Source organism: Phalaenopsis equestris, unplaced genomic scaffold (assembly GCF_001263595.1).
Source record: "Phalaenopsis equestris unplaced genomic scaffold, ASM126359v1 Scaffold000715, whole genome shotgun sequence".
Lineage (NCBI taxonomy): Eukaryota > Viridiplantae > Streptophyta > Magnoliopsida > Asparagales > Orchidaceae > Phalaenopsis > Phalaenopsis equestris.
Genome location: NW_018165155.1, coordinates 95,270 through 116,877, shown reverse-complemented (window position 1 = coordinate 116,877; position 21,608 = coordinate 95,270). Strand labels below are relative to the sequence as shown.

Genomic DNA, 21,608 nt, shown 5'->3' with positions numbered 1-21,608 from the left:
CAGGAGAGGCTCCTAATTACCGTTCCAATCTTAAAAAAAAAAGTGTAAAATTCTATAGGCAACTGTGTTAATCAAACATTTTGATCTAAATGCTAAAAATCACATAATCTCCTGCTTGCTAGTGCTCACTAAATATTCTTCAAGCCAACAAGCACTAACAGACAATGCTCACTCTAAGATAACTTAAAAATTTTAGAGGAGAACCAAGTGCATCGAGCTAACTTAAAAATTTTCTTATATTTATTGCGATTGCCTACATCTATAAAATTTCTTATATTTCTTATAAAATTTGTAGGCACAGTACTATTTACATCTATAACACTCAAAACATTAAGCTCATAATTCAACATCCCTTAAAAGACACATAAAACTGCTTCATGAACTTTAATTTGCATTTCAGCAAAAGAATAATAAAATGGAGGATGAAATGAGCACCGAAATATTATTCAGCTTCTCTTAACTTTAATTAAGAACATGCTGCTCGAGTTGCTGCACCAAAATATTATGGCTTATGCATCCTAGAGCCACATAGCCACCTAATTAATCCCTTCTTAATAATCAATATATCAAAAGTCCACCACAATATCTGCTTTCTCTATCACATTTCATCATAATGCGCTAAAAAGCAAAAAATATTAAAACTGGAATGGAAGCAGATCAAAATTGCAAGCATGCAACTTAGAAATGTCTAGAAGAAACCAAATAAATGTCATTAAGCAAAGAGGATTACACAAACTACGCAATAAAGTATAAGTCTCAACTAAGCATTTACTAGATCCCAATGTGACATACTTGGTAAATTAACCTGCTGAATAATTATGCTAAGGACATGAATTAATCAACTTCTAGTGAACTTAAAGATGAATAGAGGTCTAGGATTCCAATAGTTATCATGAATCATGACTGGCAATGATAACTTGGAACTTCAGAAATAAAAAAGAAATATAATAATGAATTTTTAACACTCTTTGGCAAGCATTATTCTTGAGAATAAGTGGCCTCCAAAAGAACATCCACTGGGTAATGTCAATTGTTCTACCACTAAATGTTATCCATAATAGCCTTATTCCAACTATAATGCTCAAAATCATAAAGATTGGAATTTACGAAATATTTACACAGCCGGTAATACCTATGTTTTCAGGTGAAAATAAAATACAGAACAAAAAGAATTTTGTTGAAGAATGGATAAAAAATCATTTGATCTTGAACTCAAGTGCATAGAAGAACTGATAAGTTTTTGGGATAGCTCACTCTAAGATAATGTAGTAACCATCCAGCTCACTAGTGTCGAACTAAAGGAATAACTGCGAGAAGGGGATCTGTGATTGTCTGCAAGAAGTCTACGAGAAGGGGATCTGCAATCGTGTGCAAGAAGGCCTGCAATCTTCTGTGAGAGGACTGCAATCGTTGCAAGAAAACCAAAAGGATTCATCGTCTGTGTCGTTGTCGCAGCAGCGTCAGCTATTTATCGAAGCTTAGGAAAGATCGAGCCGAACTGCCAGAGAAGAGGAACAAACAAAAGATAAGAAGAACAAACAAACACCACAAAGGAACGAATGCGAGAGGGGGAACGAATGCGAGAGAAGGGAGGGGGAAGGAGCAGACCTTGCTTGCTTTCGCGTAACAACCCCGAACGATCCAACCTTCGATCGAAGGGTCAACTGGTACAATCAGAATCGCGAAACACGGGCCGTGGGGTTGATCCCGCTGCCCGCTTTTTGCAAAATTCTCCCATGCGGTGGCCGCGAAGCTCCTATGCCGCGCCCCAAGGCTGTGATTTTCGCCAGTAGGATGCCGCGACGCTCTCTGATCTCTCCCCCAAACGCGCCCTAAGACTTGGAACGACTTTGCTCAAAATTCTTAACAAAATACTTCTCACCTTTAAAAACGGCTAAACTTAAAAATGACATTCTTTTTTTTTTGCCAACATGATGATGAATCAATTTATGAAGCCTGTGAAAGGTTTAAAAAGCTTCTTAGGAAATATACCTACCATGCTTTACCAGAATGATTAATAGTTCATACTTTTTATAATGGGCTAGTAGGATCTTTTAGGTCAATCATATAGATGCAGCCGTAGATAGTTCTCTTATGTCTAAACCTTTCGATGATACATATTCTTTAATTGAAGAGATAACTACGAATAACTTCCAACGACCTTCTGATATAGTCAATCCTAGTGAGATAGCTAGCATTTTTGACATAGATGTTGTTTTGATTTTGACTTTCCAAGTAACGATTATCTCTAGTAAGCTAGATCTGTTAAGGCTAAATCAACCACAAAGATCATCAGTAACGGAGGAGAATTCATATGAACAACAGGTGGATCTTACATTCTTTTTTTTTGCCAACATGATGGTGAATCAATTTATGAAGCCTGTGCTGTGAAAGGTTTAAAGAAGCTTCTTAGGAAATATCACCACCATGCTTTACCAGACTGGTTAATTGTTAAGACTTTTTATAATGGGTTGGTAGTATCTTTTAGGTCAATCATATAGATGCAGCTGTAGATGGTTCTCGATGAGACATATTCTTTAATTGAGGACAAGACAACGAATAAGTTCCAATGACCTTCTGATACAGTCAATCCTAGTAAGGTAGCTAGCATTCATGACATAGATGTTCTTTAGATTTTGACTTTCCAAATAGCGGTTAAGCTAGATCTGTTAGGGTTAAATCAACCCCAAGGATCACCAATAATAGAGGAGAATTCATATGAACAACAGGTGGATCATAGTGCTTTGCCTCTCCAGACCCTGAATTCCATGAATAGGTTTAATAACCCTTATTCCAATGCCTATAATCCCAGCTGGAAGAATCATCCCAATTTTAATTGGAACAATAATAGTCAAGGGATGAGAAACCAATAGTGGGGGAATAATCAAACAAATTCATTGGGGAATTGGAATAATCAGAGTAGTACCAATTCAAGACCTCCTTACCCCCACCCGACTTTAACAAAAATCAACAGTTTAAGGAAAAGGGGTTGTCTTTGGAGGAAGTAGCATTGCAGATGAGGAATCAACTGCACAATAAAACTGCAGCCATAAGAAACATTGAAAATCAGGTGGGCTAAATAGCAAATTCCCTTAATAACCGACCCCAAGGACCACTTCCTAGTAACATCGAGATTAACCCTAAGGATAAGAGTTACGAACATGTAAAAACCATTAAATTGAGAAGTGAAAGAGAATTGGAAGAGATAACTAGGAAGAAACCTGAAGTTGTAGAAGAAATCTCGAGCCCAATAGAAGAAAAGTGTCAATTTATGGTTTGATAGTCAATTTATTGTTCTATAAGCCCATAAAACATCTAGGCTTAAAGTCCAAATTTTCCTATTTAGGTTGCCAGTCTTTTTTAAGATTCTCTTTATCTCCCTATTAGATGCCTCATATAAACCCCTTATTTGAGTGTGATAAGCTGTAGATATATTGTGATTAATTTTGTACTTTCCAATCAATGTCTCAATCTTTTTATTTCTAATGTGGCGCCCCCCATCACTTATTATTAATGCAGGCTTTCCATATTTGCAAAATATGTTCTTCTTAAAAACTTGGATATGCTCTGAGCCTCCTCATAATTGGGGAAAGCTATTGCCTCTATCAACTTTGAGATATAAGCCACAGCTACCAATATATAAAGTCATAAAATCCAAACTCAACATAAAAAATCTCAACCTCCAAAGTATAGTTTAAGTACATTTAATCTTTCATAGATATATTTCATAGTCTTTAATATAATCATTTACATCCCTAAATAGAGTAAGCCAGAAAAATCTTGATTGCAAAATCTTAGATGCAGTTCTATAAACCCCAAAATACCCTCCAAATTCTAAGTTATAACATTTCCTAATCACCTTGGGTCTATTCTAGGGGTAAACATCTCATAATCACCTGATCTTTATATTTTCTATATAGGTAAGGACAATTCCAATAGTAATATCTGATATCATGAACATAATTCTTCCTCTGGCGGTATGACAAATCAAAAGCTAAAATATCTCTAACTATAAAGCTCATAATATCTGCATATCACAGGACACTTAAATCAGAAACAGTGAGAAGTTGCTCATCAGGAAAATTTTCATTAATTTCATTATCAAAGTCATAAAAATTTCCCTGATCAAGCCTAAGATAAGTGGTCCATTATTGATTTTCTGAACCCTTCCTATCCACCACTTCGATGTCAAATTTTTTTAGCAATAAGACTCATCTAATCAATCTTGGTTTAGCGTCCTTTTAGAAATATCATATCGAACTGATGAATGGTCGGTAAAAACGATGCATTTAGTTCCAATCAAATATGACCTAAATTTATCCAAAGCATATACTATGATAAGAAGCTCTTTTTCAATGGTAATGTAATTAATTTAAGCCTCATTAAGGGACTTACTGACATATTATATAGCTCTAAACACCTCTTCTCTGGCCTAACACCGTCCGTATAGCATATTCATTAGCATCGCAGATTAATTCAAAATGACTCTCCCAATCAGGTGAAATAATAATAGGTGCAATGACTAATTTTGCTTTTAAAGTTCTGAAGATAGTTAGACAATCCCGGTCAAAATCAAATGAGACATCTTTTTCCAGTAAATGACATAGGGGTTTGGTAATCCTAGATAAAAATTTTTATATACTACCTATAGAACCCGACACGAACTAAAAAACTTCTAACTCTCTTCACGGAAGTGGGTGGGGGAAACAAGCTTGAGTAAATTCAACATGACCTAAATTTGTCCACAGCTTCTGAGCTTGTTTATAAAATTCAAGCTCGAGTTCAGCTCTAACTCTAATCAAGCTGTGTTTATGTTCAAGCTTAGTTCCTGTTTGAGTTTCTTGTTTGTTTCAAATGATGATACTCAAATTATTATCAAATAAATTAACAAGTAAATGTTGAAGTGGAGGAATGCTTCGGGCCTTTTGTGTGATAGAAAAGTACCTCTTAGACTGAAAAAATTTTATAAGACGGTGGTGAGGCCTGCAATGCTCTATGGCGTTGAATGTTGGCCTTTAAAAGAGAAGCATAATAATAAGTTAAGTGTTGCCGGGATGAGAATGATTAGGTGGATGAGTGGCTTTACACTTAGAGACAAAATGCGGAATGAATATATTCGTGATAGGGTTGGTGTAGCTCCTGTGACAGACTAAATTAGAGAAAGTCGTCTTAGATGGTTTGGTCATATTAAACGTCGACCATTAGATGATCCGATTAGGAGAGTAGATGTTTTAAATTCGACTTGTGTTAAGAAAGGTAGAGGTAGACCTAGGAAGCCTTGGGCTTATTGTATTAAAAATGATCTTAATTTACTAGAACTAAATGAAAATATGACACTAAATAGGACGCAGTGGAGAAAAAGGATTCATGTAGCCGACCCCACGTAGTTGGATTAAGGCTTTGTTGTTGTTGTTGTTGTTCATTTCTATCCAAACAATTTTTATTAAGCAAATTTAAATTAGAGCTATTGTGTTGAAAATAAGAGTTATCAAACAAAATAAAGGGTAATATGGTTGACCTTTGTATTTTCTAATGAATCGAATTTTACCGAGTTCATAAATGAGTTACTTGTTGAACTTACAAATATGAATGAACTTTTAAATGAATAATTAAAATAAACAAATAAATGTGTAAAATAAATAAACAACTAAATAATTAAGCCTTTATCTTTTCTTAAGCACTACAAATTAAAATTTAATTTGATATAAATGAAATTTAAATTAAGCTTTAATTGAACTTAATTTCAAGACTGAATTAAGTTTTAATTGATTTTGTTTATAAGAATAAAATCTATCTTATTTATGAACTCTAAATTAAATTATTTATCAAGCTACTTAACGGGATTGTTTGCGTGGTTTAAATGATGTTATTTACGAACATAAACGAATCGAACACCTAAGTGTTCGAGCTTGTTCATTTAACAATCAAGCATTTATAGAAGTGTTCAAATTTGTTTAATTAATTAATCAAACAAATATTAACAAGCTCTTATCAAGCCGAGTTACAAGTAGCTTGCCAAACACTCGGTTCATTTGCAACCCTTTGCTTTTGGGAACTAATAGGGTTGACTGCTTATGAGTAAATTGGGCTTAACTACAATAACATCTGCTTATGTCTATAGAAAACTGAAAAAAAAAGATGCTGCACTTGTGGGAATTCTGTTAAAATTTTCTGAAAGGTTAAAAATATGATTGCTGTAAGAACTTGAGACGGAAAAAAAGAGAATTACCGTTTCTTTTTTCCTTGAAAGACATCCTTTTTGCTCGAACATGGAATGAAGTTTGTTATCTTAGCAGATTGAAACTTAGTCATTGCTTCGTGCATAGGTATTCATTTTTCTTTATGGGCTGATTTTTTTCTTCATCCCTGGATTGAACTTTTTCTGTTTTTTAGCTTTTCTTGTATCAATAGCTGCTAGTAAAACTTAACTAGTGAAAACAATCTAAACTGAGACATTAACATGTAACAGATACACTTATGAATAAGACTGCATAATTATGAAATCTATTGTTTGTTTTGTTCTTGAAGACATTGTACACGTACCTCAGAATAGAACATTGCCAGTATAAAATAATGGAAAATTACATTTATCTTAGGTTTATTCAATGTTGTAAAATTCCGGTAGCAAGCCAGGACCAATTTTCTAAATCAAATTCTAGTGATTTTATGAAGCAAGTTGGGGGAAATATTCAGCAAGGAAATGTAGATATTTTTGTAAATTCTTGGCAGAATCAAATTGCAACTTCTGAAAGCACCTATAAAGAGAAATGCAGGAAGAGATATCAAACCAAAACAACTGGTGTTTAAGGATGAAAAGGAAAGAGGAGGTATCAAAACAATTTAAAGGGCATAAGAGAAGTCACCTGCCAGTTGCTGGCTTCTCGAATGAGATGTCTTCCTGCAAGCTTTAAAAAATAAAATAAAATACCATGAATTGATGCAAAGAAGAAGGAACCATATATACAGAAAAGGAAATAAATATGATGGCACAAAAAAAAAAAAAGTGAATGAAAGAAGCTTTAGATGCACACAAAAAATTTTGAATGATCTTTGTAATAAACTTTGGCACAAATTAGTGCCCGCGCAGGCAAGAGCTACAAAAAATTGAGGGGAAAAACTTGGACCAAAAAGATCCATCATTGCCCATCCCTTTTAGTATGATTGTAAGGCGTAGAATAGTTTAGCTGAAGCTTTACTAACACTATATTTGTTCTGTTTGTGAAGATAAAGCTTATTTGTTATGATATTAGGACCCTTTTTTCATAATTTGGAGATTAGCTCATAGCTTTTGAAGTTATGTAGTTAATCGTATTTGACTTCTTATAATGATAAAATCCTTCCGTTGATAAAATGTTTTTGTTTTTGTTGAAACGCTTTATTGAAGTCATTGCTTGGCTACTAACAAACTTTATCATATTTATTAGGGCTTGGGGTTATTGTTTTCCAAATATAAATCTAAGACCATATTTTCAGTGTATTGAGCCATATGCTGTTCATTTTTGTTTTTGAATATTTCATTGAATTACACATTTGAGAAATGTAAATGCACTAGTTTTTTATTTGGTAGCTATTTTTTGTTATTAAGAGTTGAGCATTAATCTACTGGCCAAAATCTGAATTTATGGTAGGTTGAATTAATATTTGAAGGGAAAGCTTGTTCTGAGCTGCGGGAGGTGTCTCTTAATCTAACAAAGCGCTTAGCCTTGACTGCTCAAGAAACATTTGGTGATTTTGAAGAGGCAGTTGAAAAAGATGCCACTAAAACAACGGTGCTTGATGGAACGGTTCACCATTTAACTAGCTATGTTATAAACTACGTGAAGTTCCTTTTTGAGTATTTTTTGCCATCAATTCTAATTTTTTCCAACTGTTATATTTGGGAATAATTTTATTAGAAATATTAAGTTAGATTTTAGTTCGCTCCCATAATTTGATAAGCAGTCTTTGCTTGGAAGGTATCTTCTTTTGAAGATGCTTGATGCTATTATTTTTACCTTTTGTTACTTCCATTTTGTAGATAGTAGTTGTTTAAAATGAAAAATTCCCTCCATTATCATATTCCTCATGCATATCTCGAGTTTATCTCAACATCTTGAAAATTGGATGTATACAATGAAGGGTAGAAAATGCACCTTTAGGCGTGAGAAAATAATTTTGGCATATTACGAAGAACAAGAAAGAAATAAGGTAATTTGGACAAATAATGTTCAAAATGATTTGCCAAGAATAGCTTTACATTTTAGTGACTACCCTTTAACTAGTTATTTTATTAACCTCATGAAGTTTTTGTTTATGTTTTATCTTCATTTCTAAGTTTTTTTTCTACTATTATCTTTGGGTATAATTTTTTTTTTTTAAAATTTGAGGTAGGTTTCACTTCACCCGCTTTAGTGGATAAGCTGTCTTTGCTCGGAAATATCTTGTTTTGAAGCCGCTTGCTAGTATTTTTATTTTTATTTTTAATTTTGTTACTTTCATTTGTAGCAAATACTTGCTCAAAATAAACACTCCTTCCATTATTATATTCCTCATGGATATCTTGAGTTTTTATTTCAATGACTTGAAAATTGAATATGTAAAACAAAATGTGGAAGTTGCACCTTTAGACTTAATAAAGTAACGTTGGAGGATTAAGAGCAAACTAGTAGACATAGGGTAATTTGGATAAATTATTTTCAAAATAATTTGCTAAGAACAACTTTTCATCTCAAGCGAACTCACCAAGAATGAATGAAAAATGAGGATTAATATAGCCGACTCTAAATAGTTGAGATACGGCTCATGATGATGTAATTGAAAAGTCTCCGCACTTCTTCTCCACGCACATGCTCATCCATTGAGCTCGTAGCACATGAATTTGTGTCTAACCGATTATTCTAGCTTGTGCACATTGCAAATTCATGATATTTGCTCCATCTTAGCATTCTTTCCTGCAGCTTCGATTGTGCTTTGCTTTGCTCATTTGCTTGATCTTTTTCATTGATGCCTCATGCAATTGACTTATGGTTCCTTTAACACTTGCCTCTTGGTAGGGTTGTTGTTCACAGGCTTTTCCGCACATAGATCCATCATATTGCCTTCTATGTTCATTTTCGCTATTTGCTGATCTTTTTATTCTCCCTCATCTTTTTTATAGTGCTCATTCATTTTCTTTTTCTCCAGATGATGCTCTAGATTTTTATTTGCATCGCTCTTCTCCTTTGTCATTGATTTTCAATGGATTCCGCCTATTTCTCCCATAATGGTTGCTCCTAGGTCTTTAGATGTACTTTATGAGGTCATATCATGGTGGATGCTTGCTTCCTGGAGGCTCTTCTTATTGTGTGTTTTCCTTTGAGGTTTGGGCCTCTAGTTGCCCTTTTTAGTTTTTTTTGTAGATGTAGGTTAGTTGATCAATCAAGTTTATTTTTTCTTTTTAAATGATCACTTCCTACCATTTTTTTCTCACCTTCTCATAAGCATCTATCCACATAACTGAGTAAACCTATTCTCACCTTCACTAAAGAGGAGATCTCAGAGCTTGCAAAGCCCTTTTGCTTTCTTACTATTAGCAAATTTTAATTGAGTAGCCCGAACCTGGATATTATTTGTGAAGGTATGTCAACTTGACATACTTTATATTTAGTTGAGATTATTTCGCCAAAATGTTTATTTGTGGCTATTTTTCAAGGCAAGACTACACCAAGCTTTTCTCCTGATGGCTATACTATATTTGCGGTTCATTAATGCATATGCTGAAATGACCACTTTATTTTGACTTTTTCGAAGAAGCATTTATAACTCTATTCTAAATTGCTTTTGTCACCCTTGTTTTTATTATGTTAGCCAACCTACTTTATATTTCATGGGTTCTATATTGACAAGCCTTTGCAAGTATATATTATTACCACATTTCCTTCAAGACATTTTGTAATTAAACTTCTAGTTGTACTAGATGGTACTTTTCATTAAAAAAGACGTGGATTGACTCCTCAACTTATAGAGATAGACAAGGGTTGAATATGAAGGTATCTCATCATGTTGTTCATCCTATAAAATTTTTTTGGGCATAATTTATTTGATTACTTCAGGCTCATTTAAGAATGAGAAAATTCAGGTACAAGAGGTACTATCAAATGATTCGATTCAATCTTCTATCACTTGGACGCAAATCCTCTATTATGGAAGGTTTTCAATCACAAATTTGGAGGAAACTCAATAATTCCGATGAGGATACTCAAAGTGTTGACTCTATGGTTAATGACTGATTTTAAATTATACTAATCAAACGAGGCATGACTAAAAGAAAAAAAAAAGATGTATTGTCTCTATTTTTTATTTCACTAAGCTTTAAGCATGAAGATCCAAACGAGTCATTGAGTAGTTTTCATGCTCTTAAAAATTTAGTTTCACAAGCATTCATGATAGTACTATATTTTCTTGTGTATGTTTATTGGAAGATTCCTGCTAATTTTCTTGTACTCATATATTTTTTCTATTATAATATTTCAATTTAAAAATGATTGTAATTGAAAAATAGTTGTGTTTGATGTATTTTTTTATGATTCTTATCCAAAAAAAGTTCTTGTGCAAGTGTTTGGTCAAAGGACAATAATTTTAAAATTTTGTAGCCAAGTATAATTGTTTATTTTATTTTACAAATTGGGACATTTAATATTATTAGCTTTATGTTAAGGTTTTTTTAAACCATGTCTGAGGAGTCAATTTATGTCATTGTTCCGATGGGTATGTGTGAGGAGTATTTTGGTCTCTTTTATAAGAATAAAGGGGATGCACAAGAGTGTGCAAATTATAGAGAAATTAAGTTAATGTGTCATAATTTAAAATTTTGGGAGGATAATTGAACATAGGATAAGATGGGATACAAAAATTTCTCATAATCAGTTTGAATTTATGTCGAGTAAGTCTACTAAGAAAGCTATACATTTATTAAGAGGTTTGATGGAGAAGTACAAAGGGCAAGGAGGTTCTACAGATGATTTTTATTGATTTAGAAAAAAACTTATGATAAAGTTCCAAGAGAAGTTCTTTGGAGTGATCTAGAAAAAAAATGAGTTGATATGACTTATATTCAAGTCATTAAGGATGTGTGTTCTAGAGCTGTTACTTGTGTTCAAATAAAAGGAGTTACCATTTAAGTTGGATTACTTCAGAGACCAGCTTGAAGCTAATATCTTCTTGCTTTAGTGATGGACGCTCTTACTAAACATTTGCAAGATGATGTACAGTGTGGTATGCTTTTCGTTGATGATATCCTTCTTGTGGATAAAACTATAGAAAAAATTCAAAAAAAAACTTGAATTATGGAGGTCTACATTGGAGTTTATAGGTCTTCGTTTGAGTAGATCTAAAGATGAATATATGAAATGTTTTTTTAATACTAATATCTCTAGTGGCAGAGTTGTAACAATGGGCGATCAAATTATTAAAAAGTGTGAACATTTTAGATATCTTGGGTCTATTGTTCAAAGTGATGGTGATATAGGTGGGGATGTTATTAGTAGAATTCAGGCTGGTTGGTTGAAGTGGAGGAATGCATCAGGCCTTTGTGTGATAGAAAGTAAGCTTAGACTTAAAAGGAAAGTTTATAAAATGGTAGTGAGACCTGCAATGCTTTATGGCGCAAAAATGTTGGCATTTAAAAGAGAAATATAAAACAAAGTTAAGTGTTGCTGAGATGAGAATACTTGGATGGATGAGTCGCTTTACATTTGAAGACAAAATGCAAAACAAATCTATCTGCGAAAGGGTTTGTGTAGCTCGAGTGACAGACAATTTTAGATAGAGTCATCTTAGATGGTTTGGTGACATTAAACGTCGACCATCTGATGAATCGGTTAGGAGTGATGTTTAGATTCGACTTATGTTAAGAAAGGCAGGGGTAGACACTAAAAGGCTTGGGCATATTGTATTAAAAAATGATGTTAATCTAGTAGAATTAAACGAAAATATAACATTTAATAGGACACAATGGAGAAAAATGATTCATTTAGCCGACCCCACTTAGTGGGATAAAGGCTTGTTCTTGTTGTTCTGATGGTGGCATGCAGACATGATAACATTCAACATTATAGAAAGTAATGGTTGGGCTAAGAGACTCCTCAAAGGGGTGTATAAATGAAGTGAAAGGAGGGAAATGTTATGAGTAGAGAGGCAAGAGCATATGAACAAACTAAAATTAAGTGGTTTAAATTTTTAGCCTACATCCCTCGTGTAGTGTATTCACTGTAATTTTGAGCTCAAGGAAATCTGCCTTTTGTGGAAGAAGACCAAAGCAAAAGAGAGATTTACAAGAGGGTTTAGTTCAATATCAATATATTCAACAAGTGTATAACATCATATACCTTAAATTATCATGTTTTTTAGATTTCTTTGTTTGCTTTTGATTAACTATAGAAAGTAACCGGAATAATTGCTTGATATAGTCAAGAACATGTGAACAAATGCATTTCAAGGGTTTTGACTTCGTAGCCTGCACCCGCTGTGCAGTGGTAAACGGGTTCTCATTATGTAGCTTTGAGTGCAAGGAAGTCCACTTCTCTTTATGGAAGTGGACTCGAGGAAGGGAGTGATTTACAAGAGTTTTGAATTTAGTTTCAAAAACTTCAACGTGTGTTGAAAAATAAATTTGGAGAAGAAAATGTTGCTAAAAATTGCTTGATCACTTTATTCACATGTAGAGTACATATATACGGGGAATCCAATCCCTCCTAATTTACGAACTTACTAAGCATATCTAACCTAAATTAGAATTAAAAATAATTCTGAAATAAAATAATAAAGAAACATAAATAGGAAAGGAATGAACACAAATCAAGAATTTTCTGAATCGGTCTCCAATCAAAACTCCCAAAAGATCTGGGATAGCCGGCCGATCAAAACTAGGAAAATCGCTTGAAACTTCTTAGGTTTCCACATGCCCCTTCAATTTGTGTCGTAGATGTTGTAGAATCCGAGCTTGGTAAACTCTGAAAAGGTGCTTAAAGGAAGGGCTTGGTGAAGACATCAACAATTTGTTGGTGTGTCGGGATGTAGGTTAGTTTTATAATTCTCTCATTAACCTTTTTTTGAGATGAAGTGTCTATCAACTTTAATCATGGTCCTATCATGATGCACCTCTATCATGATGCACCTGATTCTTAGCAATAATGATGGCTGCTTGATTGTCTCAAAACATACGTATAGGCTTATTGGAGGTACATCCCAGTTCCCTTAATAATTTCTGAATCCAGATCCCTTTACAGATTTCCAAGGTAAGTGCTTTATACTTCTATTCTACATTGCTTCTAGAAACAATGCCTTCTTAATGCTCCATATAATTAAAATTTCCCATACGCATGAGTAGTAAGCGACGGTGGATCTTCTGTCTAGGGGTGTAAAAGAGCCGAACACGAGCGAGCCCAAGCTCAGCTCGTGTTCGGCTCGTATATATTTATAGCCAAAAAAGTGTGTTCATGTTCGACTCGTTTGCTTAGCGAGCCGAACACGAGTCGTTCACGAACAAAGAGTCGTTTTGACAACCCTAATCACGTAACCATAAGATGTGAAGAATTGAAGCAAGATTTAAAAATTATTGTTTATATTAAAACATTATTCGAATCTAATTTAACAATTTTTATTCTATTTTCTTAATTAATAATTTTAATTGATTACAAATCTTTGCAGCCCTGTAGTCGATTAATTTTTTTAAAAATACTACTCATCAATATATATATATATATATACACACATAATTTTTGAGTATATATTATTGTTTAAAAATACATTATTGTTTTTTAAAAATACATTATTGTTTTTGGTTTTTTAAAAAATTAATCCTTGACTAAGAGTTTTTTTGAGAAACCTCGGAATCTTATATACCATCTCCAAATGCAGTTTATTTGGGCTATTCATGTGTTGACTCATAATACTTAATACTGGCAGAGTGTACATTATCCGACCTAGTATATGACAAGATTGATGAGTTTTCTTACCAATTTTTTATATCTTTTTTTTATTAACATACATACTCTCTTCTTTCATGTTAGGCTTCATTTTGGGCTCCATTGGAGTATCAACAAGTTTGCATCCAATCATCCATGTTTCGTTTAATAGATCTGGGGTGCATTTTATCTGTGATATAACATTACATTTCTTGAAACCTTCCTACCTTCATTTCAATAATAATATTTCATGTTTTCTATGTCCTTGATTTTAAACTCAGTGACAAACTCTTCTTTGATTTGAAGAACTTCTCTTTCATCATCGCTAGTATCATATCATCCACATATACGAACAATACAACAATTTTATCTCTCTGAGTGTATTTTTTGAATAATTTGTGATCGGTTTGGCTTTGAGAATATCCATTGGATTTCATAGTTATAGCAAATCTTTCAAGCTACACCTCTGGTGGCCATAGAGAAACTTCCTGAGTTTGCATACTAAGTGTTTGTTATAATCATTCTCAAGCCATGATAATTTCTATGTATACTTCTTCCAGATCCCCATTTAGGAAGATATCTTTATGTCAAATTGATGCAGCCCTTATTCCTCCTTATTTGCTACTAAAAAGAAAACTCTAATGGTATTTAGTTTTGCAACTGGTGTGAAAGTTTTCTGATAGTCAATCCCATACGCTTGCGTGAGATTTTTTGTAATAAGTCTGTGATACCAGAATTAACCAAAACCCCAATAGACATGCAAATATGGTGCTGAAATTTAAAATGGGTACAATGAAGACTCTTCAAAACAAGCAACAAATGATAACCACATAAAAAAGATACTCTAGGACGACAATGAAGGGGATGGGTGATGGTTGGCCGACAGGTGATAGGGCATGTTGGGGTAGAGACAACTGCGGGAACGTAAGTAAAGGGTGGTGGAAGGGTTAGGAGGGCTGAAGATAGATCTATGACAGCAGGTTGGATCCTGGGGATGGTGAAAGCCCCACGTCATTCAGGCTTTGAATTTCTCAATACTCCCATCAACTTTGTATTTGATGTTGAACCCCCACTTGCATCCAAATAGTTTTTTTGTCCTGAGGGAGTTTCATAAGAATCCACCTGCCATAATGCTATAGTGCTTGAATATTTTTTCACTACTTTCCTCTTTTCTGAATTTGAAGAGCTTCATGAATGGATTTAGGAATGTACACATTATTAATGTTAGATATAAATGCTCTATAAGTTGAGGATAGCTTCCCATAAGCTAAATACTCCTGAATTGGGTATCTGGACTTTTCTTGTCATTAACACTAAAAGATGAAGGGGATAAGTTATGAATGCTAGACTTATCCTCACCCAAAATTTCAGGTAAGTGTGGACACAAGTTTTGGCAGGAGCAGTTCTATTTCTGCAACTTGTCTTCTACTTGCTCAAGTTTTTTCCTCCTCGTTGTGTACACACGAAGTTTTTTTTTGTGGACTCAGGTTTGGTTGGTTGGATATCCTTAACAAGAGTATGAGAGTCGGTGGAAGAGAAGTAGGAAGAGGAGTAAGTGGGGTTGTTGTGTAAGTGTCATCAAATGCAACCCAAAATTAATAATCATTGCTCTCCCCCTGAACAACAAATTCGGGATTGTATGATTGTTTTTCAAAAAAATGTGACATCTATGGTGTTGTAATATTTTTTTGTAACATGAGCACTTATACCCATTCTCTTTGAAGACATACCTAAAGAAAATACACTTTATGAATTTTGGGCAAGTTTTTGCGGTTTAGTTCATAAATGAGGATAAAAGAGAACCAAATGTTTTTAGAGGAAGATTGCACGGGACTGCTCTAACATGAGGCATTTTTCCATTAAAACGGAGAGAGGGACTAACGAAGGCATTTGTCACGAGCCAATCCAGAGCATGGAATTAACTAAGACGTGTACAATCGGTTAAATAGTTGAAATAATTTTTTTTTATATTCATTTTTCATAACCAACATTTAATAAATGAAACAATCACTAACGAAAACAATTTAAACAATACGGTTCAATCAATCTCATTTCTGATTTTCTGCTTCTGCTACAGATATTTTATCTTCTATTAATAGTCTTTTAATCAAATGGTTAAACCTGAAGTATATTTTAAAATAATTATGAGCTAACCATAACCAGTGAATACTCATACTTCTAAACTATAATAACATAATTAAAAGAGAATAATATGCATGTCAGTTAACTTTTATGTAAATCAATCTAAGAGCAGATGAAAACTTGCACAATCGAATATGATCGTTCAATACAATTTTAGATATTAACTATGTCATTATGTGTCATTTACATATCAATATATTTTTAATATGTATACAATTGTTATATGAGCATTGTCATAAATTGTATCAATGAATGTACATCAATATCAATATCATTTTTCATTTACATGCACGAGTACTTAATATTCCGCCGTTAGCACCATAAAAAAGTGAACTTCGTCATAGTCAAGTATGCACATACAAGCATATTACAAAAATCATTATCAAAAAATGAATATTTCAATCTCATTCATAAAACAATCAATATACTTGTATAATATTCAATAACTATGATAATTTAAATAATATTGAGTACATAATGCAGCAATATGAACAAAAATTCAATAGAACTATAAATCATGAATATGCAGTGATATAAATATAACAAGTAACAATAACACTAAATATATTTGGTCGAGAAAAAATAAAGTATTACTATAACATAAGAGCATAAGTACTCACCTCAACCATTGATGACTCCCATGTCAATTGTTCTCATATCCTATCTCCAATAAAAATCTATAATCAAATATATAAGAGATTATTATTAATTGATTATAAGTTAATCTTAATATTAGAAAGCAATTTGCCTTTATTTTATGTTCTCCAATTTCATTTTGTTAAATTTATTTTAAGCTTTAACACAAACACACACACACACACATCCTCAATCTTAAATATTCAAAAATAAATAAAAAAATAAAAATAAAAAAATAACCGTAACCTTACGGTTCCTGCTCTTGGCTATAGCCTTCCTTACACTATGCATGCCCTCCATCTCAAGTCTCAACAAATAATTCATATCCATGCTCCACCACTTGGACAAACCAAGAAAATGCCATTGGCCTAACCCTAATCCCCTCCGAGCATCACCAATAGTCAGCATACACCTCAACAAGCAAAAGAGTGTGTCATCCTTCAATGTACTCCCACCACAAACACTTCAACCTCAAGTTAAAAGGATCAATGTTATCCTTGCTAATACAAACATGAAAAAACCTCAAGTTAATAGTAGTCATTTTTGTGATTACCTTGCTACTCTATGAGCGGTTAAGGAAATAATACAATGCATGCTCAAAGAAGAGCGGCAATACACATAAGTGGAGGATGAAATGAATGAAGATGAGAATTATAAGAAGATGAAATATTACAATGCCCGACCAATAGCTCAAAGATGTTTTGATGAAGAGAGCAAAAGCTTAATAACCTCATCACGAATACTTTATACCAACAGATCATGTCAACTCTTAATACCTTTTTTAGGCAGTTGGGACGACACAATTCTCTTAAGAGAAAAAGTGGTGCTGAGAAGAATCTGGCCGTTATACATATAGTTGTATTAAACATCTAACTTCTAACATGCATGAAGATTTGCATGTGCATGTTAAATTATAGGATAATTTTGATAGTGTATTCATGCACTACAAATGGAATGTGATAAACAGATTAGTTTCAATTTATGCTAATTTATTATACATACTATAAACAAGAATAATTATTGTGCCACTATTCTAATATACATCAATCACAAAATAAACTTGTTAATCATTGAATGGCATTGAATCATGAATGGGCTGTTCTTTATCTCCAAGCTAAACAAATTTCATCCCAAGATAAATATTTAATATATTCTTATGACCTTTTTCAATCTAAGACAACCTTAATTCCAGAACAAAACAATATTGGCAAGGCCATTTTTCTTTTCTTTTTTTTTTAAAGACAAACAGAACTACCATTCTTATTCATGGCTTCCTTTGGTCTTCAAAAATTCATTCGTGACAGGTTTTTTCTTCACATTTTCAACCATCACATTAGCATTGACTCCAGCTTATTTAAAAAGAATTAAAAAAAAAACAAAAAATAAATTCCAACTAAATTTCTGGGCTGTAAAACCAAAAAAGAATTGAGCAATATCACAGCATCTCTATACATAATTAAAAACAAGGAATGCCCCAAGAGTATGTTGACCACAGCTATGGAATACCAATTCATGTTGAATTCATGAAATAATTATGGCAAATGTGTTATTCATAAAAAGTACCGATTTTTTTTCTGGAATTCAAACATCATCTGCTCTGTAAACAAGGAATGATCTGCTGTTTGTATAACTGGAAGCAAAAGCCAACCCTGCTGAGGTAGGTGGAGAGAATGCACACTCTGAGATCTCCAAAACTTCTCCTGCGCAGAAACTCTTCCTGAAAAGGACCAAATTTTAGAAACAATTAGATAAATTAGAACTTATCAGCTATAGAAAAAGTTGAGCATATAAATAAAATCCTTACAACTTTTACCTAACAGCATCCAATAACTGAGTGGCAATTGTCTTCCTTCTACTGGATGGCACCACCCAAATGGCCATAAGGCCGCACTTGGCCGAAAGAGCATTCTCCTCACAGATTATAGCACCACTGTCCCATTTTTTCAATTTGGTGCTGGTTGTGGGGCAAGAATTCTTTACAGATTCTCTGCAGAATCTGAAATCTCCGAACTGAAGAGTGGTTTCTTTTGATTTCTTTGTATCTGTAAGGTCCATTTTGTCAATAGTAGAGATTTCTGTGCTTTTATTGCCAAAGAAAGAGGTTGGGATAACTCTATGGGCTGTTCGTATGGGTTCAGCAACAAGCCATCCAACAACTCTATGGGCAGAAATAAAGAGATAAACCTGAAGTATAGGAAAAAACCATTTGTTACAAGCAAGAGGAGAAGTAAATTCCAATAATTTCCTAATTACAAAATGTTCCCTTTTGAATGAACAGTTATATTATGCAAATTTCCAACCTTGTTGTAGACCAAACTTGTTTACCTTACAAAGCGCGTGGAGGATATTATCATCAACAAACCCAAGTTCCTTCTTTGTCGCCTTAACCACCTTTTGAACCTGCCAGTAAAAGCATTGCGGTGAAAGTTCAAATCTTGGCATTGATTACTTGATTCAAATCTTACCACTTAATTCGTATGTATTTACATATCTAACACCTAAACTTCAATTTTTACATGCAAGCCACATTCCTTGTGCATGAAAAGTTGTACTTGACAGTTCTAAAGTTAAAAGGATGGCATTTTTCATGCCATAAGAAGATATGTGAGGTGTAAATGTAAACAGTAAGTTTAGTTCCTAGATAATACATAGGAATTGGGCAGTATGTAAATGCCCCAGCAACATAATAATAGAAAGGGGCAATTACATACAGACTACCTGAAACTTACTATTAAAAATCAACCACGCTCTTTCATCCATTTTTCAAAATGACACTCAAGCATCAAAATTCATATTAAAACCCCAGCCCATGTTTTTCATTTTTATCAAATTCTCAATAGTTTGATCGTGACTGCGTAAATACATCTGCGTAAATACATCGATTCTATAGACATCGATTCTATAGTTCCGGGTGGTCTGTATGTAGTTATCCCTACAAAATAACAGTTGATTGCATAATCAGTGCTCAAAAAGAGAATTTTTTGATGCTGAACGAAGGCCTCAACTACAAATATATTAAAATTGTGATTTTTTTTAGATAAATCTGCAATTTGTTCCACTCATCCTATAACTATAAGGACAGCAGAATATAATATGAAATCGACTAATAGTTTCCCAAAAAAGAAAACTAAAACGAAATAAATCAATACCAAGCGTTTTTGAGCGGACGAGTCAGTATCCAAGACCAGTAAGATGCGATCCCCATTAATCCATGGACCATCTACAACTCTCTCATTCTGCCAACCCTGCAAAAAAATCGAAATTAAATGCACAATACTCACCGACGGCCTGCCAAATATGAAGGAAAAATTTTAAAAAACAGAGACCTTGAAACGAATTCCCCTCTCATAGTCCTGATGGAACTTACGGTGAACCTGCTCGTCCTCTTCTACTCCACGAGCATACATCAGTCCACATAAAGAACAAGCACACAGCATGAAATCCGATTGTCCTAAATCCAAATGATATTGTTCGCATCTTCTCTTCTTACTGAAATTTCTGCTGTCTTTTGACGATATGCCAATCTTTTTGTTCTCAAAATAACGTTTCGATGGCGGAAACTCGTCAGAATTACTGATCAGAAGAAAGCCACAACATATCGTTACCAGGAAAAACCAGACCAAAATCTTCAAAGGACATTATTGCCAGAATGGAGATTTTATACTGATTAGACATTGATCGTAAGCTTAGAACCTCTTGGGATGTAGAATGTTGTCCTTTAAACCTAATTTTACTGGGGGATTTGGATCGAACACTCCAGAGAAAAGATCCCAATGTTTTATCTCCTTCTGAAACGGATGTGGCTGTTGGGAGGGTTGGAAGAAAGAGCTGATTTTGGGTTGCGGCATTTTCGGTAATAGAGAAGCCGGAGCAGCAAGCCACCGAGCGACCGGGTGAGAAAATCAGCAAACCCGAGCGACGTGTCACTCCCGACTTAAATACTGCTTGTCTGCACTGCACCTAGTGGTCGGCCCTACACCTAGTGGTCGGCCCTACACCTAGTGGGACTATTTGTCCGTGACATTCTCCTCCACCCAATTACGTGACGCCCTCGTCACGGATGAGCTCCACTGGACCATGAAGAGTCCACACACCTGGCAGGCAGTAATCTGCTCTGATACCACTTGTCACCTCCCAAAAAAACCCTTATGGGTGGTGGGCAGCCCAAGACTTAAATCCTGCTTTTCGGCCCTACACCTAGCCGATGCGGGACTATTTGTCCGTGACAGACGGGTCTGCAAGCGACCCGGGAGGGAAAGAAAATGCACAGCGCGAGCAGCAATCGACCACGACCGGAGAAGATCGAGCGGCAAGCGACCGGGGAGGGGAAGAAAATCCGCAGCGAGAGCAGCAGTCGACCGCGACCGGGGAAGAAAATACATAGGTTATGGTATGTCTAGATTCATGTCAATAAATGTTGAATAATTTTTTGGTATGCATGTAAACATGAATGCATTAAGTGTAACAATATAAATACATAAGAATTGTAGGGTATGTACAAATATAAATGTATTAAAAGCATGCTCGTACATAGTGTCTCGAGCATTGAATGGTCTAATCAGGTTTTGATATCAAGAAATTCACATATGTAGCCCACAATTTTTATGTATTTAAATATCCAACACCTATACTTTGATATTTACATACATAACTTACAACATATCAGCATTTCAGTGCTTTAAACTTATCCATGAAAAATATATATTTCACTTTTTAGCATTGACACTAATATTATTTTTATGTGATCTTAAAAGTCTTGAGCGCTATGTTTATATGTTTACATAGTAAGATGCTCGCCTTCTAACATGAAGTATTAGCCACCGTTACGATTATGTTACCAGATTTGAGTTGTATGCATGTACATATGAATGCTTGAATGTTAATTCATGAAAATTATGTGATATGTAC

General features: G+C 34.1%; 2 protein-coding genes across 9 annotated transcripts in view; one reads left to right on the top strand and one right to left on the bottom strand.

Moving 5' to 3' along the window:
- Positions 1-21,608, top strand: part of LOC110030396 (eukaryotic translation initiation factor 2A) — a 121,835-nt gene that overhangs the window by 27,192 nt on the left and 73,035 nt on the right. The gene's annotated exons all lie outside the window — the stretch shown is intronic.
- Positions 1,047-20,590, bottom strand: LOC110030397 (protein CHROMOSOME TRANSMISSION FIDELITY 7-like). 5 transcript variants are annotated; one of them, XM_020733092.1, is made up of 10 exons: positions 20,394-20,590; positions 20,027-20,273; positions 19,850-19,945; positions 19,026-19,100; positions 18,514-18,884; positions 18,264-18,417; positions 6,864-6,905; positions 6,230-6,366; positions 1,609-1,832; positions 1,047-1,498 (listed from the first exon to the last, which is right to left on the bottom strand). In XM_020733092.1, exons 1-6 carry the CDS (start codon positions 20,546-20,548, stop codon positions 18,282-18,284), a joined length of 1,080 nt encoding a protein of 359 aa, XP_020588751.1. In that variant the 5' UTR covers positions 20,549-20,590; the 3' UTR covers positions 1,047-1,498; positions 1,609-1,832; positions 6,230-6,366; positions 6,864-6,905; positions 18,264-18,281. The 5 variants fall into 5 exon arrangements, with proteins under 5 accessions (XP_020588751.1, XP_020588752.1, XP_020588753.1 ...); XM_020733093.1 differs by lacking the exon at positions 1,609-1,832 and having other exon boundaries at positions 1,102-1,498; XM_020733094.1 differs by lacking the exons at positions 1,047-1,498; positions 1,609-1,832; positions 6,230-6,366 and adding an exon at positions 6,395-6,755 and having other exon boundaries at positions 6,864-6,898.

Coding starts and splice junctions, on each gene's coding strand:
- LOC110030397 (XM_020733092.1), bottom strand. CDS start 20,548: ATGCCGCAACCCAAAATCAGCTCTTTCTTCCAACCCTCCCAACAGCCA. Junction 19,946..20,026: donor AGAGGGGAATTCGTTTCAAG/GTCTCTGTTTTT, acceptor ATTTTTTTGCAG/GGTTGGCAGAATGAGAGAGT. Junction 19,101..19,849: donor CGTCCGCTCAAAAACGCTTG/GTATTGATTTAT, acceptor TTTTACTGGCAG/GTTCAAAAGGTGGTTAAGGC.